At 40.3% G+C, this 18503-nt stretch overlaps 1 protein-coding gene across 1 annotated transcript in view; it reads left to right on the plus strand.

The window, feature by feature from the left end:
- Positions 1 to 6522: 6522 nt before the first annotated feature.
- Positions 6523 to 18503, plus strand: part of itga5 (integrin, alpha 5 (fibronectin receptor, alpha polypeptide)) — a 34357-nt gene continuing 22376 nt past the window's right edge. Inside the window, exons 1-2 of the mRNA XM_072366283.1 lie at positions 6523 to 6961; positions 16982 to 17112. Coding sequence (XP_072222384.1) covers positions 6753 to 6961; positions 16982 to 17112 — 340 coding nt within the window. The 5' untranslated portion in view covers positions 6523 to 6752. The remainder of the gene's footprint in view (positions 6962 to 16981; positions 17113 to 18503) is intronic.

Here is an 18503-nt window from a genome sequence, read left to right on the forward strand (position 1 = left end):
GCGTCAAGTCTGTGGAATGTGATTCAAATCTTGTTTTTACATTTTTCATCACAATCAGTGGGTTTACATGATGAGATTAACTTGATTGTAGCTATAGTTGGGTTATTCTCCTTATCTGAGCAAGGTTAATTATCCTTTGTTACATGGCGGTGAATGAATCGAATCACTGGCACAAAGCATGCAATACCGCAGTAGATAAGTGGCGCTGTACACATTTCAACTATCGCTAATAGAGCCACTTCTGGTTGACATCTTCACCACCAACAACAACAAAACTAAGGCATTCGAGAAAGATGGCGAACAAAGAGCAAGATGAAGCTACGTCCCTCTACATTTGTGATGAGCTGGTTATGGCACAAACGCGATGCACAACGGCGCATTCTCCATCGCGTTGTTTGTTTCTTTCTGACGGCGGCGACAGTAATAGTTATATTGTCTCCTTCGACTTCCGGGTGACGATTGCAGTAAAAAAACTTGAGCGTGCGCAAAACGCTCGATCCTATCCACTGTCGTCTCCAGGCACGTTAAGTGGGCAATTGGATCGAGTTATCCCGGGGTCTTAATTCGATCGCAAGTAACCCGATCCGATTCGATTTCTTGTCGGATTAAGGTTGTTACATGAGCTGAATAACTCAATGTTATTGTAATTTAGCCATTAATCCGATCCGATTGCCCGCATGTAACCGCACTGAGTGTCTTATTACTATTCGTCCCCACCATACTTGTTAAAATCTATTGTCCAGTAAATACTGGTCTTTATGTAGCTTGATCTGGATTGAGCTCTTTTGTATTCAGAGTTGTGAAAGGAAGAGCATATTATTGGCAGTAATGGTCTAAAAGTTTGTTTGAAGAATATACAACTTTCAGTTGTTGTTAAAGCAATTGCTTGAGAAGTGCCAAATGACAGAGACACCGTACAAAGAATGGAGTTTTCATTTGTAACATAGGCTTAATAATTTCTGGGCTTCTCTGTTGGTCAAATCTGCTGTGTTTTGTATGGTATTTTTTTAAAGGCAAAAGTTATGAAGTGCCCTCCAAACGGGGGACATTTTGGGGACATTCAACAGGAGATGTTTGCAATTTTTTTAAAATTATGGGCCCTGATGCTGCATTTAAATGTGCAACCAATAGCTGTACACTTAAATTGTTGGGACAAACGTCCATACAGTTATGCCACTGAAGATTGCACTCATGCTGGAATAGTACCTGTACCTGGTTAGGAACTAAAAAAGCTTCCAAGATGGGATTTAACTTCCTATGAAGTATGTACAAAAAGATGTGGTATATCCTCCAATTGCTGCAAAAATGATAAAAAAAAAAGCTCCTGCTGTTTTAAAACACATTATAGTCCCAACAGAGTAAACAAATACAATGTCAACATATAGTAAATACTATATCTGTTCATCAGTAGGTTTTAGCAAGCACTGCTGTGTCTGTGTGGGGTAAAGCCTAATGGAGAAGCTATGACATGGTAGACTAGTCACTATGAATAAACATAAATGGGACCCTCCTCTTCAGGAAGGAAGAGAAAACTTGAACACTTTTAACAGAAGCATTCAGGAAACTCTGCTAATGCATTACATTCATTATGTAGTTTCCCCCTTCCCCCCCAAAAAAGGACTGCTTCATTGTCCACCTGTCTTTTTGCAAACACTTAGATGAAGCCTCATGAGAAATATTTTTGTTTCTTCATTCAGTTGTTCTATCTATAAGAATGTTTCCATCAGTGGTGTGAAATACATGTCTCCGTTCTTCTGACGAAGTGTTGAAAGCCACTGTTGTGTCTGTTGGTGATATCAGTCACTCTTTGTCATGTTGTTTCTTTGGTCACTACATATTATGGACAAAGACTTTTCTAATTGTATGGCCTCCTCTTCAATCATCCTAACCTAGATATATCTGTGCTTAAAGCAGCAGTGGCTTATTTTCTGTCTTGTTTTTGTAGCGGTAATAAGAAGCTGTAATAAAAAAAGAACAAGTTTATGTTTTGTCTGTGAATATAAGAAGAAACAGGAACTATATATATATCTTTTTCAACTTTAGAGGAGTTTGTTTTTGTCCTGGGAAACTGGCTGCTACTGTTTTGATATATTTTGTGTTAGATGTATTTTGCCACTATAGTGGATGTGGGAATGCAAGAGCAGCAAATTGAAGGGAATGTGTGAATGCTTATATGTGTGTGAATGTGAATTTGTGTGCGAAACATTACCCCGAGGCTCTCCAGCTATCACACTGATTCACTGCCCTCTCCAGCTGTACCCCCAGATACACACATTTTAACAACCACATTCCTTCACTCCGAGGCCTGGTGGTGGCCCTGTTGCACGCCCGCCCCAATAGCAAAACGCTGAAGGGGGTCAGGGGGCACGCCATTACTCTGAGAGACAAATAGACCATCTAAATAAAACGTGACACCTCGAACATGGGACCTGAATGCAAAAGGGAGGGACTGGCTGTGCACCCACGTTGTGTTGGATATGATCTTTCAACATCTTCAACATTCCTGCTCACAAGTTTTGCCAATAAAAAAAGTTTCGAAATCACACCCTCTGCAGTTTATGTTTTGTTTTTTTTATTGTGATATCAAATATTTCCTGCTGTGATTCAGCTTAGAGTGTTATTGTTCATTTATGTTTCATTATTTACTCTGGTATTTGAGAGGATTTGCTTGCAAGCCCTCCTTGTTCCACGCTTTGTAGCTGGGTGCTTGCATCTTGTCTTTCTTCATCAGCCTGGACTCTCTGCCTCAATGACCTCTCATTAAATGATGTCAAGCATTTTATACCACCTCTTAAAAAGTTACAAATTTAGGTAAACAAGTTTGCTGAGGTGGGACAGAGACCAGACACTACATGACGCATGGTGCTTGCTGTAAACTGTTTGGTCAGAGTTGCTGTTTGGGACACGTTTTTGTGTGTGTGTGTGTGTGTGTGCTATTGGGTGTAGAGTGGGGGGTGGTGGAGTTGGCAAGGGGGTCGTTTCCCCCCAACTGTTTGCATGCCGCTGCTTTACTGCCCTGCTCCCTCCAACTGATTAGCAGATGTACATAAAAACACCACTGCTCATTTGGAGGTGTTTTGTGGCTGTTTTAACAAGACAACTAAACAATGGACACTGTTTGGATCATCTTCTTCCCCACACATGTTGTTTAACTTGTCTGGATTGACAGTGCAAGCACAAAAGAGGAAACCATAATGCAAAAGGGCGAGTGATCTTTGCCTTGTAAGGAGCCTCTATGATGACTTCTCCATTTAAAACAAATGATTCAGTCATCCTCTACGTTGCTAAGCGCTTGTGTTGAAAACAATGGACAGTCCACTCAGCAGCACTGGCCAGCTCAGGACTTCCACTCCTTCATGACAAATCTGTCATCCAGTATGAAATGTTTCAGACTGGCTGGAGCAATCAGTAACACCTCACCACCCTTCCTCCTTTTTGCATGGGGAATGTTTCAGAGCAAAGGGAGAAAGCAGAGCAGTTATCAGTTGAATATGTGTATGTAAGGTGTGTGTATGTGTGTGTGAGTGTAGCAGAGTAGGAACTTGGTGAGACAGGAAGCCCAGGCAGGCTTTTACATTGGAGGAATTTCCTGCTGGTAAGATGTGTATCACAACGTTTCTACAGTTAGAGAAGAGGAAGGAGATGGAAGGAAAGTTTGCTTTGTGTGTTTAATAAGCATCTCAAGAAAGGTTTCAGGGTTACAGTTTTAAGTCGCCCATTCTACTCCAATTCTTGGTTGGGTTTTACATGATAATATAGCCCTCTGCTAAGACCAAATATTCCATCTCTGTCCCCAATTGTCTTGTTCAACAAACCTTTTTAACAGCAGCTAAATGAATTCCAAACCCAGTACATCTGAAAGGATCAAACATACTACCAAAAAACAAAACAAAAAGAAAAGGAGGTAGAACCTTTTAAGTACTGTGAAAGGTGCATTGTCTGTGTTTACGGATTACTGGGATACCTGATGCGGGCTTTATTTGCTGTCTCTTTCAGAGTGGTAAAATTGTGTTTGTTCTTTGACTTAGAAGACAAACAGTAGTTTAATGACAACTGTTGGAGTGTCTCTCTACCCCCATGGAGCCCATCGGTATCGTCTAACTGTGAGGGAAATAAGATGACAGAGGTTGGTGTCTCTGGGTTAAGGATAATTTGTGGCTGATGCATGTTGTAACTGCTAATCAAAGCCAGTGAAAATGTTACAGCACCAAGCATTTAGTTTCTTTTTAGAGTCTGATTGCTGAAGGCCTTTGCTGTGGAACTTCCATGTTAACATTTCAGGCAGGCAAATTCAAATCTCTGAAAAAACTTGATTTCTTGAGTCATTAATAACCATTAGTTTTAATGATTTTATCAGTTTCTATTGGTTTTATCTGAAGAAAACAGTTTTTTCCCCTTCTTCTTCTTTTTATTATTATCTATTTACTTAATGTTATCATTATTATTATTATTATTATTATTATTATAATATTATTATCATTCATCATTATTGTTAGCATCTTCAAACCCAGTAAAACTGAACTGCTAGCAGTTAAGTCAGAGGTTTAAGTGTTTTATGCAAGTAGACACTAATGTAATGTTAATCTGCTGAGATCAAGCTACTGAAGACTGATTTCACACCTTTTTTTAACTTTACATTTCTCCTCAAACTTATCATTTAGAGTAAAACAAAGACACTGAGAAAATAAGAGAAGTTTTTTTCCAACTTTAGGTGTGAGCTATTTGTGTGAAGATAACACCTTTAGTGATGTTCATGTAGTGCTATTAATAGTATGTCACACTCTACTGTAAATCATGTTCTAAGTTAACAAAGAAGAAGAGTGCTAGAGTGCATGTATGTGTGTGTGTATGTGTACTCTTGCAAATAAATCCTGCTCTCTATATATGAATATATGTAATGCAGGCCTACAGAAGTGGATGTGTGTCACTTCTATACTTAAAATAGTTGGGCAGCTGTGTAAAGCCCAGCTAAATGTTCTATAAGTGTTATGCTGCACCTCAGATAGCCACATAGTGGCTGAGTGATGATGTCAAAGCCCAGGCATTGGCATAAAAACCACACCCCCTTTTTTCAACAGAAAAATCAAGATGGAAAATACTGTTCACTTGGCCAGACCGAATCACCAAAAGCAGGATAAGCTCTGTCTTCTTGCACTAATATGCTCAATAAACACACTTGTATACAATGGTATATTCTCTCTTCTTACATACACATGTGTGAAGAGAGAGCTAGAGCGAATACTTGAAAGAAATGTTTCTCTTATCTCAAATTCTGATGCTTTAACAGTTCAAACAGATTGTTGTGGGTGTACAGATAAGAAAAGAGCTGAAATGTTCAATCAAGTGGAGAATAAAGATGAGCAAAAGCTGATACCAGTACTATGTATTTGTAAAGTATTTGTTTACCTCTCATACACAAGCTTGAAAGGGATTGTGACTAAAATAAGTCTCACTGGTTTGCAGGAACTTGCAGGATAAAACAAAGCAGATATACATAATTTTAGTTTAATGGTATGTGGTCGTTTCACTTCGGGCTTTGTAGGTAATGAAATTTCTAAAAATGAACTCATGAACTCAAATGTTGTCAATCTTTCCATCAACCACAGCTTAAACGTTTACATTTTTTATACAATCTCATCTTGAGTACCTAAAAACAGATTGAATGATTGAGACCCCTCACAAATTAGGGCTTTGAACCATCTAGTGCCCTTGACAGCTGTGAACTGGCCCTTCCAGACACCCTGGATTTCTCCAATCAGTCTACATTCAGACTCTACTTTGTGTGTCAAGCCGCTTGGATGAGTTATAAATATGAGCAGCACTTGACGGGGAGTTCATGTTGCTTCAGCCACACGGCCAAATTTGGCCCCTGCGTTCAGTCCCTGAGGCTTCAACTGAATCAGCTAAACCAACAGTCACTAATTCCAGTAGAAGTGGAATGGTTTATTAAAGGTCTCATTGGAGTGAGTTGTTGCTTTCTGCAGCCTAACCACTTTTCTCAGTCTCGTGTGACTCAGAAGCAGAAGTACAGAGCCATTCCCACACCCTTCTAACATCACCAGGGGATCTCGTATGCGCAGTCACATCAACACTGTAATTAGACGGAAATACATGTGGGTCACACATTGAGATGCAAAAGATGCAAATAAATCTGTGCTTTAGTTTTAGATTTGAGAAATGAGACAGTAGCTGCTGTATTCTTTGTTTTGAAAAAAAAGTGATGTGAAGTTTCATTGATCTTTCCGTCACTTATCAAACTGCATTCTCTGGCAACAACTTTGATCTCAAAAGGTCACGATAAGTGTTAGATAAAATCAAAAGGAGGATCGTAGATCCATTGTTCATTTAACTAATAATCTGTGTGTAAGTGATAACAGTTAAGGAGATAGTTTAGCAGATGAGAGGTTTCATCTTCGAAGATTTTTTTTCCACGGATTCACAGACTCCTCCTCCTCCTCCTTCTCCTCCTCCTCTTCTAAACTTTGTTACGGGTGTGGGAACTCCCTGCACAGTGTATCCTGATTAGGTGAGTAGAGAAGGCGTGGGCCTGAAGAGAAGCAGAGTGGGAGAAGAGGACGCCGTAGAGGAGCTGACGGCGCACTAATGAGATACTGTCCGGTTAGGGTAACAGAGATGCAGTTTTAGTAATTTACCCATACTGTTTGTCAGAACTGATCAGCAGACTTGAAAGTTCGAAAACTTGGGACAGTGTCGCAAAACAAAAATCAGTGGATTATTTTCCCCTCTTAAAAATGGGTTTGGAACGATTTCGTGCAAAGACGCCGGGGACAGTAGTTTTTTTCGTCCGCTCGTTCCTTTGTATCATCGGGCTCATAGTCACCTTTTCTCAGCCTGACTGCGAGGCATTCAACCTTGATATGGAGAACCCAGCTGTTTACAGCGGACCCAAAGGGAGCTACTTCGGATATGCTGTTGACTTTCATTTGTCTGAATCTGCCAGGTGAGTTTTTTACAGATGCAAAGTCCCAAAAACATATATCATTCTTTTTAAAGATAGAAAAAGTGTAAAAAGCCACAGTAATTCTTTTTTTTAGATTTAACTCCGAAATATTTGTGTACAATTAAATCTAGCCACTTCAGCATTCCGTCAATTATTACACAAATATGTTGCTCACAACGTTCAGACTTTCCATTGGATCCCTGGATTTTTTTAACCAAATTTTGTAACACCTACAGCTCTCTGTTAAAGTTACAGAGCTGATTTCCCATAGGAAATACAATTATTATGTGTGATAACTGTTGTGGTTCTAACATTGGGGTAAATTCTATATTCCTGGAGACATGCTTTACGCACAGCGCACACGCCCTCGTCGTGCGCACACCTAACTGTAATTGAACATGTCCAGGAAAATACACTTCTGTTCCAAATGAATCCCAAATAACGCCAATTTAAGGGAGTGGGTGTTTCATCGTGAAACAAATGGACGAACCTCTAACATAAGAAAACTGAAAAAATCAATCTATCACTTATTATCCGACAAAGGGACATTTGTTTTTTTAACCTCAAATCTTAACTTGACTTAAAACACCTGAACTTGCTCAGAAACCTTAAGCAGTCCCATTTTGTTTAATAAGAAGTGCAGCTGCCTGCTAGGGTGCCTTTTGGGTCCCTGGGGATACAAACTCCTATATGACACTCTGCATGTGTCACTTTTGGAACTGAAACTCATTTACAGTGGTCATGTCTAATAAATACCATAGTAGTCTCTAGAGAATATAACTGGGGATGAAGGTTATTTTAATTAATGCCAGTACTGCATTTCTGTTAAAGAGCCTCGGATGCAGCCCTGTAGTTGCAATAATCACGAACATAACTTTCACTCAGACTTATTGAGACTTCCTGGCTGTGTCTGTAACAAGACTGTTCAACTAGCCAGCATGCTGGGATTTGAGAAAGGGCTTTGTGCCGAGTGGGCCGCCAACAGCAGCTTCAGTTTCTCTGTTTCTCCTCCCCATTTCCCTGGACGGCAGACACTTAGACACGAGGGAGACCTCCCCCACTCCCCCAGCTCCCTCTCTTTCTGGGCCTTTGCTGTCTCTGTAAAAGCCTGCTGCCATTGGTCTTATTTTTCTCCCTGGGAAGCAGGGTCTTCAGGGGAATAGTATGATTTAGGATGTGAAGCTTATGCATGTACCCCCCGCCCCCCTCTCCTTACTCACTCCTATGCTGATGTCATTCTGCAGGGTTTTTTAATGCATCCATCGCCCAGACCTTCCCCCCACTGTCTAGCCCCTCTCCCGATCATATCCGCTTGTCTCATTAAGTACCAGACAAGGTAGACGTCATCTTACAGATGACTTAATCTGAACTTTTTTTACAGTTGGGACACCTTGCTTCTGGGGACGAAAACAAAAGTTTGTATGTGCAAAGCAACAACGGTGTTCAAATGCAGCCTTCTACAGTGCATTGCCCTATGATCTAACTCCCAATGACCTTATCCAAAGTTAAATGTCAAACAAAACAAAGTCTGAGAGAAAGCATTTAAGACCATGACCTATCCCGTTATCTGCATACTGCATGTATCTGCCTTTTCCCATCCACTGTTTTTCTGAGGCTTTCACATGAAAACATATCGGACATGAAATGAGTTTTTGTTATCTCCTCTTTTGCCAACGCATCATTCTCACCCACACTTATGAGATGTGGGGAGTGGGGGAGTAGCTGCAACCCTGTGAGGTCAGTTTTGGGCTGTGCAGGATGAGCTGCTGTGAACCTGGTACCATCCTTGAAATTATTGCTGCTTTTAGACAGACATGTTTATCTCTGGTTAGACTGTCGTAATATATTTGCAAAATGAGTCGGATGGCAGATGTAGAAGCAGAGAGAAGTTAAAATACTCCTTCCATCCATAAATACTCCCTGTCAAGTTAACTTATACAAAGGCTTACTTTCTCCAACTTTGATGCTAATCCTTGACAATGAGTTAATAAATGTGCATCTGCCCTGCCCTTTGGCCTGAGTAATAAAATTCAATTTGGACTGGTACATGGCCCACCATGGTGGAACGCCTAGGGGATAGTGTCTGTGTGTGACAGCTCTCATTAGATGCACACAGGAAGGGCAGGAGAACATATTATTCTCTTGTTTTGTGTGTATCCATTTTTTTTTTTCAATATTTGGCAAAAATGGGCTTTTCACAGTCTAGCTGTAATCTGTTGGTTACCATGAGCTACTTCTTCTATGTGAACTACAAGGATTCTGAAGGGTGGTTTATTTCTCTTTGACTTTTTCTGGTGCCATGCAGCGATAAGAGTGTGGATCATACCGAGATAGAAAAGGTCATATGTCAGGGGCTCTAAATAATAACAGGTCTGGTCTGTTGTGTATGAACTAATGAGACAGGTTAATGCGTTTCAGTAATGTGCATTAAGTTACAGATAGTTTGGCCATGACTAAACCAGATATGGCCCAGCCTGACCATGTTGGTGACTCTCGAGGAGTTTACCCTCTCAAACAGGGTTAGAGTTGAACTAATATTGACATTGGATCAGGGTCTCTTTTCGCAACCAAAGGGGCGATTTTTATTTTGTTTTTTTTCTTCTTGTTGTTTTCACTGCTGTCATTTTCTGTGGAACTCTTTCTAAATCAAACCAGTAAGCATTTGAATTGCAAGAGCTCAGCTGTATATTTGGGCTGCCAAGCTTTCCTTCACCTCAGTTGTTGCGTGTAGACAAAGAGGCCCTTTGTTTGATGGCTGAATTTGTTTACTGTAGTCCTTCATAGGAGCGCTCATGATGACTCGTTTCTCTCTTAATTTATTGGCCTTCATAAAAAAAAAAGATTCTTTAATTTTCTGTTCGTCAAATCTATGCACCTATGGTAATCAGGTCAGAGGATTGGAAACATGAGGATATACAGTGTGGTTACAGGGCATGCTTTCCCACACAAAATAACTTTTGTTGGTCTATTAGTAAAAGGAGCTTTATGTAATGAGACTGTCTGTGCTTCACAGGAAGAATATGCCATTGTGGACAGCTGTGATGTTTTTAAAGGGCTCACGGACGCTCTGCTGTATTGGTCTTGGGAATGCCCCGAGGATGTCATGTCTACTTTGGAGCCGAGTTGCTGATCGGTCGGGGTCATCCTGACTCACGCTTTGCTAGATTTAATCTGTGACTATAGGCAGGCCTGGTTTGTTTTAACTCAAACTCCCAAAATGACACACCTATCACATCTATGGCAATTTAATCGACTATCCTTTTTATAGCAATAAGCATATGACAACATTGTTGGCTTGTGGAAGATGAAATCAGAGTCACTGAAATTTAGAATGCAATATTAGAGAAGTAAATGCCAAGAAACCTTTGGCCACACTTGTCTGTGAATGTGTGTTTGTCTAAATCCATGTGTGGGTGAGCCAGGATTATGTAGAGACAAAGTGCTCAGACAGCTGCAACCCCCTATACCACCTCCACTTCTTTTAAGACAACAGTCTCTCTATTTGGAGGTGAGAGTACTGGACCCCCTGAAGGGGCCATTGTGTAGAGGTATGAAGCAGTGGCAGTTAAACCCCCTGCAGGATGATTTTAGAGCTATAGGGACTGCGTAAGGGGAGGGGAAGATGTAGTGTAATTGTGGTTTGGGGGGCTTTTTGGCATGAGAAATTGCATCCGCAAGACCACGGGTCATTTTGATATTTTTCAGTTGTAGCAGGATGTTTTGAATTTCTCATTTGCCACTTTTGGCAAAACAGCTGCTGCCCACATTAACTCCAAAAGCACCCATAAGGATGGTAGAATAGGAAATTATCTCTGCTTGTCGAAAGGTTGGGGGGGAAAAAAACAAGGATCCTAAAATGTAGTTGGTGTCGATTTGCTGATTCACTTAACAGAATAGCAACTCCTACAAGCTGTTGAGTAGTGTAAAATCATGACACAAATTGCATCTGGGGGTCCACATATTTTTTATGTGTGACCATAAACAGCATTGTGTGTATACCTTAACTAACACTGCTTGTAATTTCCAAGCCACCTGTTGCCTAACGGTATTATTCTTTTGAGGGTACAGAGGAAATGTTTTTTTTTTTTGTCTTCTGTGATGTGGGATCAGATCCTCGACAGAACACTCTTTATCTTATCAACACTGGTTTGTGTGGGTTCAGATCACAACGGCCCCTTTTCAAGTCAGTCCTTGGTTATGGAAATGTCCGTAAATTTCTGTAAAGGACATAGCTTGCTTCAGGCTTGTAGAGCAACATGCAGATCTTTTTTCCGTTTCTTGGTCTTCCAATTGCATGTGACCGTCAACAAAAAATGTGGCCTCAGCTCAGCACAGTAGACTCTCTGTAGTCAGCACACGCCATCCCAGCAGACACTGCTACTCTCATCATCTTCGTGCTCCTGGATAGCAGCAGTGTGTATGTGGTGTGTGTGAATAGACGATCGTCCATATGGCAGCCGTAAGGACTCAAACAGCTTCTGTCTGGCCTTGACTTTGAGGGGGATGCAAGACTATTCGTATGGCTCCATGCGGTCTAGAATAAGTCATCACACACTACTTGTGTTTCCCATATCACTCATAAAGCTGATCTCACTCTTAAGTGACACTTGCTTTGAAAAATCAATATTGGTCTGGTATTACATCACTCAGTTTGCACGTTCAACAAATAGATCATTAACTAAGTGACCAGGTCCATATTGATGCTTCCACTGATCCAAGTACCATATAAAACCTGTCTCTTAGAAAGATGTATGTTGTATTTTGGCACACTCAATTCCTCCACTGAAGGAATGAAGGCCTGTCTCTGGATCAGATTGGAATGGTGTAATACAAAGCAAGATTAAAAGCTTAGCGACCATCTCTTTGAGTCTAAAGTAATAGTTTTTGATGCCATGAGTTTTCTCTTTTATAATGTTATAATTGGCTTTGTTCTTAGACATTACCATCCATTTACTATTTACATTATGCATTCACATTCTGTATTTTTTCTAAACAATCTATGTTCCTATTTTGTATTTGTCAACTCTGCTCATACTACACAATGTATGTCCTTGAATGGTCCAAGACTTTAAGATCGCATAACTGGACTAACAAACTGGAACAGATGAAGCTTCAACAACACTCACACACACACACACATTGTTTATCACTTCCCAAGAACATGACGTGGACAGTGGTTGACCTGTTCATGTCACTAATAACTGGCCAATTATACTCGGCCGCATGTAAATCCAACCTCTGTAAGATAAATGTAAAGACGATAAATATGAACTATTTCTGAATATCGGGGCTCGGGCTGATGGATATCCTGCGAGAGCTCTGTCACTGCGAGTCCAGTACTCCAAAACTTTATTTGTGACCATTAATAAATACTTTGTTTGATTTACTTAAGATTTCTCTGGCTTGTTCTTGGGCTTCCAATGAAAGAATCGGGCTAACAGTAACTACGCAAGATTAACATCTAACCATGGCTGAACACATAACCTGCTAAGGATTTGTCTTAAATTTTCTATCCATCCTTTCACCGATTTTTTTTAAAAAAATTTTATTTATTTATTCATTTAGTTTTACTGATGATATCCCAGACAGTACAATCAGTCAAAAAAAATTAAAGGTCATAAGGCAGAAGTATCGAATCTATGTTGTTGCCTGACATCATAATCACTCAGCTGATGATTATATAGACACCCAATGAGCAGGCCTTGTGACTCCCAAGAAGCTTTGCAGTTACAGTAAAATAAATTGTAGGTTGAAACCATGTTATGTAACTATGGAAGCGTGCATTCCGTTAGTGAGACACAATCTGAAAAGTGTTTATATTTTGTTCTCATGTGCCAAAAAAGCTCTTTTTATACTGAAGATATTGGATTTAACACAGATTAGAGAAGTAATAAAGTTTTATTTATGTGGAAACAAATATCATGCACATGCAGTCCAATTCCAGCTAAATATAATCCAGTTCACTATAATCCAATCATAATCCAATAAAATCTAATTTATGTAAATCCATTTCAGTCCAATTTATGTTTCCTGAGTAAGCAAGCCAAAAGATTGCAACGCAACTTCTCTTTGATCCATCACCCCTTTCTGAGCATGTACGAGGGGACAGTGGGACCGTGTCCTTCCTTTTTGCGTAGGACAGAGGATTCTTCAAACCTCTGTCCCACGCAAAAGGAACCAGCCAATTATCTGCTTCAACCAGCTCAGATTTAAAAATGTTTATGGCTATATCAAGAATAATCAACCACTTCAATCTTATTTAACTTTGATTTGGTCTGAGACTTAGACGATTACCATGTCATTTTAAATGCACTTCTTGAAAGGTATTTCTGATTGCACTCCACTGTTATCTTAACCAGAGCAGCTTTCTTGCTTTTTGCTGAAATTATTTTTACATTCTTCATATCTTCCCATTCATACTGTTCTTCCTGCTCTTCTTATCATGTGTCTTGTGTTTGATGAATTTGGTACATAAGAAGTATCAAATGACACGTAAAACGCCTTATTTTAGTTGAGTGGACTCAGAGCCACTCAACTGAAGAGGAAGGCCTGGTTTATAAAAAAGAAGAATTACCACTGTCATAATACTTGTTATTGATTTATTTATTTATTTTTAAGTAATGTCAAACCAGTCTTCTCAAGCCAACTTGCACAAAGTAAGCCTGGCCTTCATGAACTTGCGTTATACCTACTTCTTTTCACTGATATGGAACCACTCCATTGTTTAAGTGTGTGTTGATACAGTAGTTTAGTGTAAATTCCATGAGCCACTGTGCATGTTTAACTTAAGTGTTGGTGAGTTTCGAAGGCCACCAGTGCTTTCATTCCCCCCCACCCTCTCCCATTGCTTATGTGCCATAGTGTTCATTGAGCCTTGTTTATGACTGCAGATGGTGACTGCAGCCGGCACTGGTCAGGCTTAACAAATGTGATTTATACTTTTCCTCTTTCAAGCTTAAAATTGTTATAATAGTGTTCAAGTGACATCAGCCTTGCAGCTGGGTGGAAGACAATTAGATGTGGAATGATGGGGTACTGGGCTGAATGGGAGGGTGTAACCTTGGAATTTGCCTGTTGACAACCTCAGTCTGTAACCTCATCATAAACCCTATTAACCATGGCTGCTCGCAATATTGTCACATCAGCAAGTTCCAGCACTCTGCATTGGCCTTAATTTCTCAACCCCACATAAAATAGTGGTTACAGTCTAGCAATTATAGTGTGGTGAGACATTTTTTTGTAGATTGCCCCAAGATTGCTTGACCCTCAAATGAGACAGCCAGTGAAGCTGTTTACACATTCTTAACTTCCATAAAGTAGTAATGAATGCTTAATTGACAGTTAGGCAGTGGAAATCATTAGTGGCTGCTGTGTAGCATCTGATGTAACTGGGTGATGCTTTTAAAAAGCTTTTTATCTGCTCCCTGCTTCACCAGAATATTGCTCAAATATCTCTATTGTGAAACGGGTTAGTTAGATATCCAAAGCAATAGAAACTAACAAACTACCAAATAAATGTTAGTTTATCTCAAGGAAGATTTATCTCAAGTTTTCAAGAAATGTCAGTGAGCATGGTAACACCCTATGCACAGTATAGTTTCTGCCTTTGCATAGCTCATCTGATGCATGCTGAAAGCATCTCCATTATGGCTTTCTGTTGTTTACCAATCGAACCTGCAATGCCGCTGCTGTTGCTACAATTTTACAATTCTTTTGTCCTGCCTCACTGTAGTAATAGCAGCATAAACACAGCTCATGAGAATGTCAGTCCTTTGGTGAACAGCTGAGGATTGCTCGCCCCCCACTAATTACATATTTTTGCATGCCAATCCCAAGAGCCCCTACTTTTACAAAGGAATTTGTAATGCGGCACTCAGTTGACTGCAGCCAGAGCTTAATTTAATGCAAACAATGTAAAAGCACTACCTTTTAAGCTCATAGCTAACAGAAAAGGTATAGGGGTGGGGGATGCTTGAAAGACCTAGATCCTCTCCAGATAAGCCCCCATTAAATGCTAATTTAAACTCATTTACAGAACTTTGAGATTACTATCAGTCTGTGTTTGTGTGTGAAAGAGTATTTGTATGTATAAGTGCAAAGTATATAAGAAAAAAAAAAAACTAGCGTCAATGGCCAAGTTTCTGATTAAAGCAGTATCAGCTTGTTTAGTTATTTCCTGTATTTTTTTATCCTTTGAAAATCTGCCACAACCAACTATGTCTGGACTTTGTTCAGATCTGATTAAACAGAAAATGCTGTGGCATTCAATTTCCTTGCCCTTGCTATTGTGTGCATCTTCCTCCACTGGTGTTATTAATGCATAGATGTGTTTGCAGATTATTTACAAAGGTTGTTTTTTTGTTTTTTTTTGCCAGTGAAGCATTTTCGTTCAGAGTCTGCTCAGAAACGTTCTGCCTGAAACATGGACAACCTAATGGGGCTTGTCTGAAATGGGTTTTCCTCAAATAGATTTGGATGGCTTGCCGATGACAGGTGTGCATATTCACGAACTCTCCCTGTATTTGACCGTGAGAGTTTAAAGATAGCAAGAGCAAGACCTTCAGCTGTCTAATGAGAATCTCTACCCAGGAAACCTCTGTGATTTAGATTATTGCACAGGTTGTACGCTGTTGCTCAATGGGATTTGTTTTTTTCTGCATCCGCACATGCAGTCAGAAATATCGGCTGAAGGGGGGACACTGTTTCTTCCTCTCCAAGTAAAACTGATTTGTTTATTTTCCCCTCCTTCAACACAAACTGGGATTATCTTCTCCACATTTGGATCTGGCATTGTACTGTATCTCTTTTTGAGGTAATTTGGATCTGGCATTGTACTGTATCTCTTTTTGAGGTAATAAAACAACCACCCTGTCTTTGTTCTAACACACAGTGATTTGAAAGCCTTGTGCTGACTGCCACCAACAGTTATAATTTTTCCATAAGATGTCCAATAACTCAGTATTTTTTCATCAAGTGTAAGGAATGGATTCAGTGTGGTTTATTATGTTAGATTACAAGGCCTTAGACTATTGCACAATTTAAATGCTGTTTCACTTGATCTGGCTCTTGAATCTTCTTCTGCACCCGACTGACTAGTTACCCTTGGGGGGAGAATGCTAAGTTTAGCCCCAAAATGTGAACTTTTGTCTGCTGTTGGCTGATCCAGAGAAGGGAAGGGTGTGTGCTTCCTGTTTTAAAGTCCCCTAGACACCAACTGGTCTCGGTGGTCCCTTGCCTCCTTTACCCACATCAAAACGACATCAAAATGTCTCCGCTGCTTGTTGGGTCAAGTGGTTCCAGGATGAGGTAATGGCTAAACCATCCACTTAAGCCACATTATCTACTGGGGTTTTTTTCTTATCCTTGCCCAAATCTGGATTGTCTCCATTAACATATCATCACTTTACCTTTCCTTAATCTCTTTTGTCTCTGAAATCTGTTCTATATTGTTTTTTGCTCCCGAGTTCACCTGTAACCTCGGTACTTCAGTGTCTGTTGAAGTGGTTGGCTGCCCTTCCTGTAGTTGAACAACGGAGCTCCAAGGACACTGTCTTTTAGCATCCCAGCTGTAGAAACAAGAGTGTGACTCCACTTAGCCTGTCTGCTCTCTTGTTTTCCTGTTGAATCGGGCCCCTGGGGAGCTTGTGCGACCATGCAAGTGTTTCTCCTTGTGTCTCTGACTGACTACAAGCAGACTGAATGTGTCCACGAGCATTGCATGTGCACATGTGATAGCAACACTTTCCAGTGACTGCATGGACTCATATAAAGCAGTGCTGCAGCTTTTTAAAATGTTTGTCATCTGAGTCACAACACAGTTTGCTTAGCTGTTAAATGTGCGTACTGCATCATGTTTAAAGCTGATGGTAGATAGACCTGAAAGGCACCTTTTTACCGAGGCCAGGCTAAGAGCCACAAAACTTAGTGATAGTTTTGATGTCAGTTCTGTAAGGATTCTGATTTTGTTATCTTTTTTATATTTGATCTAAAGGAAGTTGTGACTGTGTTTCTCCCTCAAAGGGCGAGTGTGGTGATTGGAGCCCCCAAGGCCAACACAAGGCAGGTCAATGTTACAGAGGGAGGCTCTGTGTTCTACTGTCCGTGGAGCCGCAGCCAATCAGACTGTCACACCATTGAATTTGATACAGAAGGTAAGACTTATGATTGACACACAAGCATGCAGTATGTTAATATGTTGTTTGGAAACAAGAAACACCAAAGAAAATGCTTTCTATTTTGATAACACTGGTCTTTGTTTTATTACCTGGTTGCTTAAGATGCTGAAAAAATGGAGATGGTGTTTGAAATGGTCTTTGTTGCTTCTCAGTTCACTTTTAAGGCCATCAGAATATTTCCTCTCCAGATCAGGCGTCACTGTTCCACTTCCCTGAACTGTTGTTGCTTCTTTGGCTCCTATCCTTTTTTGCTTGTTTTGTTTTTTGGAAAATAAAAGGATAATGGGGTGTTGAAGAATGCCTTTTTTTTTTCAGAATTACTACCTCCTTCCTCTGGGTCATGTTTAGGTTGTCTTGCCTCAGGATATAAAGGGATATAAGTGACTGATAACAAACAGGTGCAACAAAGAAAAATCCTGTTTGTATGTCAGGTGAAGCCGTCAGTCTTAACAATAAAGGTTGCATTTGAGTCAAAATTGAGTAAAGTGGTTTGGCAGAAGACGAGGAAGTCCATGAGGTTGTCTAATGAATGGATTCATGTTTCACTATGTTGACAGAGTCCGCGTCAGCCTTTGGTGCACAATGGAGTCATGGTGAAGTGAGGAAAGGGACAGTCAAAGCTGCCCTGAAAACATGCATATACACACACACACACAACCCGTATGAATCACACTTCTGGAGGGACAGTTGCTGCGTCATGTTTGGCTTTTTTCCTAAGAAATTAAAGTATTGTATTTTGGGCGAACATAAAAATTCCTGTATGACACAATAGGGAGAAATATTCCACTGAGGGTTTCACAACCTGGTAATGCACCTCTTTTATTGGACACCACTGCTTTGCTCAACTTTTTTGTTGCAGTTTTTCTTGCAATATAAAATGTGCTGTGCATCCATTGGTGCTGGCTGAAGACCACAGGGAGTGATGTCATGCATAAGCAGGGAGGCCTCTCAGTCAAGGTTGGTCTCCTGGGCTGTCAGAGAGTGTCCTTCACGTTTTGAAAAGGCTTTGAAGGAGCAGATTAGAGCGCCAGAGCCAGCTATGACATCTGGATCGTGGTAGAGCTGTCGTACAGTGGGGGAGCGCTCACCATACATGATATCTGCATGAAAATGTGGCTATGACAAACAGCTGTTAGATGGATGACATTTACTGCTGCAGTTCATTTACTCTTACTCTGCCTGTGTTTTCTTTGCCAGTCCTGACAGTTAAGACTTGAGCAATAAAAAGGCATCGAGTGATTTATTGTTTCTGTTTCATAATCAATACTAAAAAGGTGGCTTTCTTCAAAGAGCAAAGTATATTTCAAACAAAATGGTTTTGGAGGTCTTCTTGTTTCTTGGTGTGTTTGAACCCTGACCCGCAGGCC

The sequence above is a fragment of the Leuresthes tenuis genome, unplaced genomic scaffold, assembly GCF_036924035.1.
Source record: "Leuresthes tenuis unplaced genomic scaffold, fLeuTen1.0.hap1 SCAF_16, whole genome shotgun sequence".
Classification (NCBI taxonomy): domain Eukaryota; kingdom Metazoa; phylum Chordata; class Actinopteri; order Atheriniformes; family Atherinopsidae; genus Leuresthes; species Leuresthes tenuis.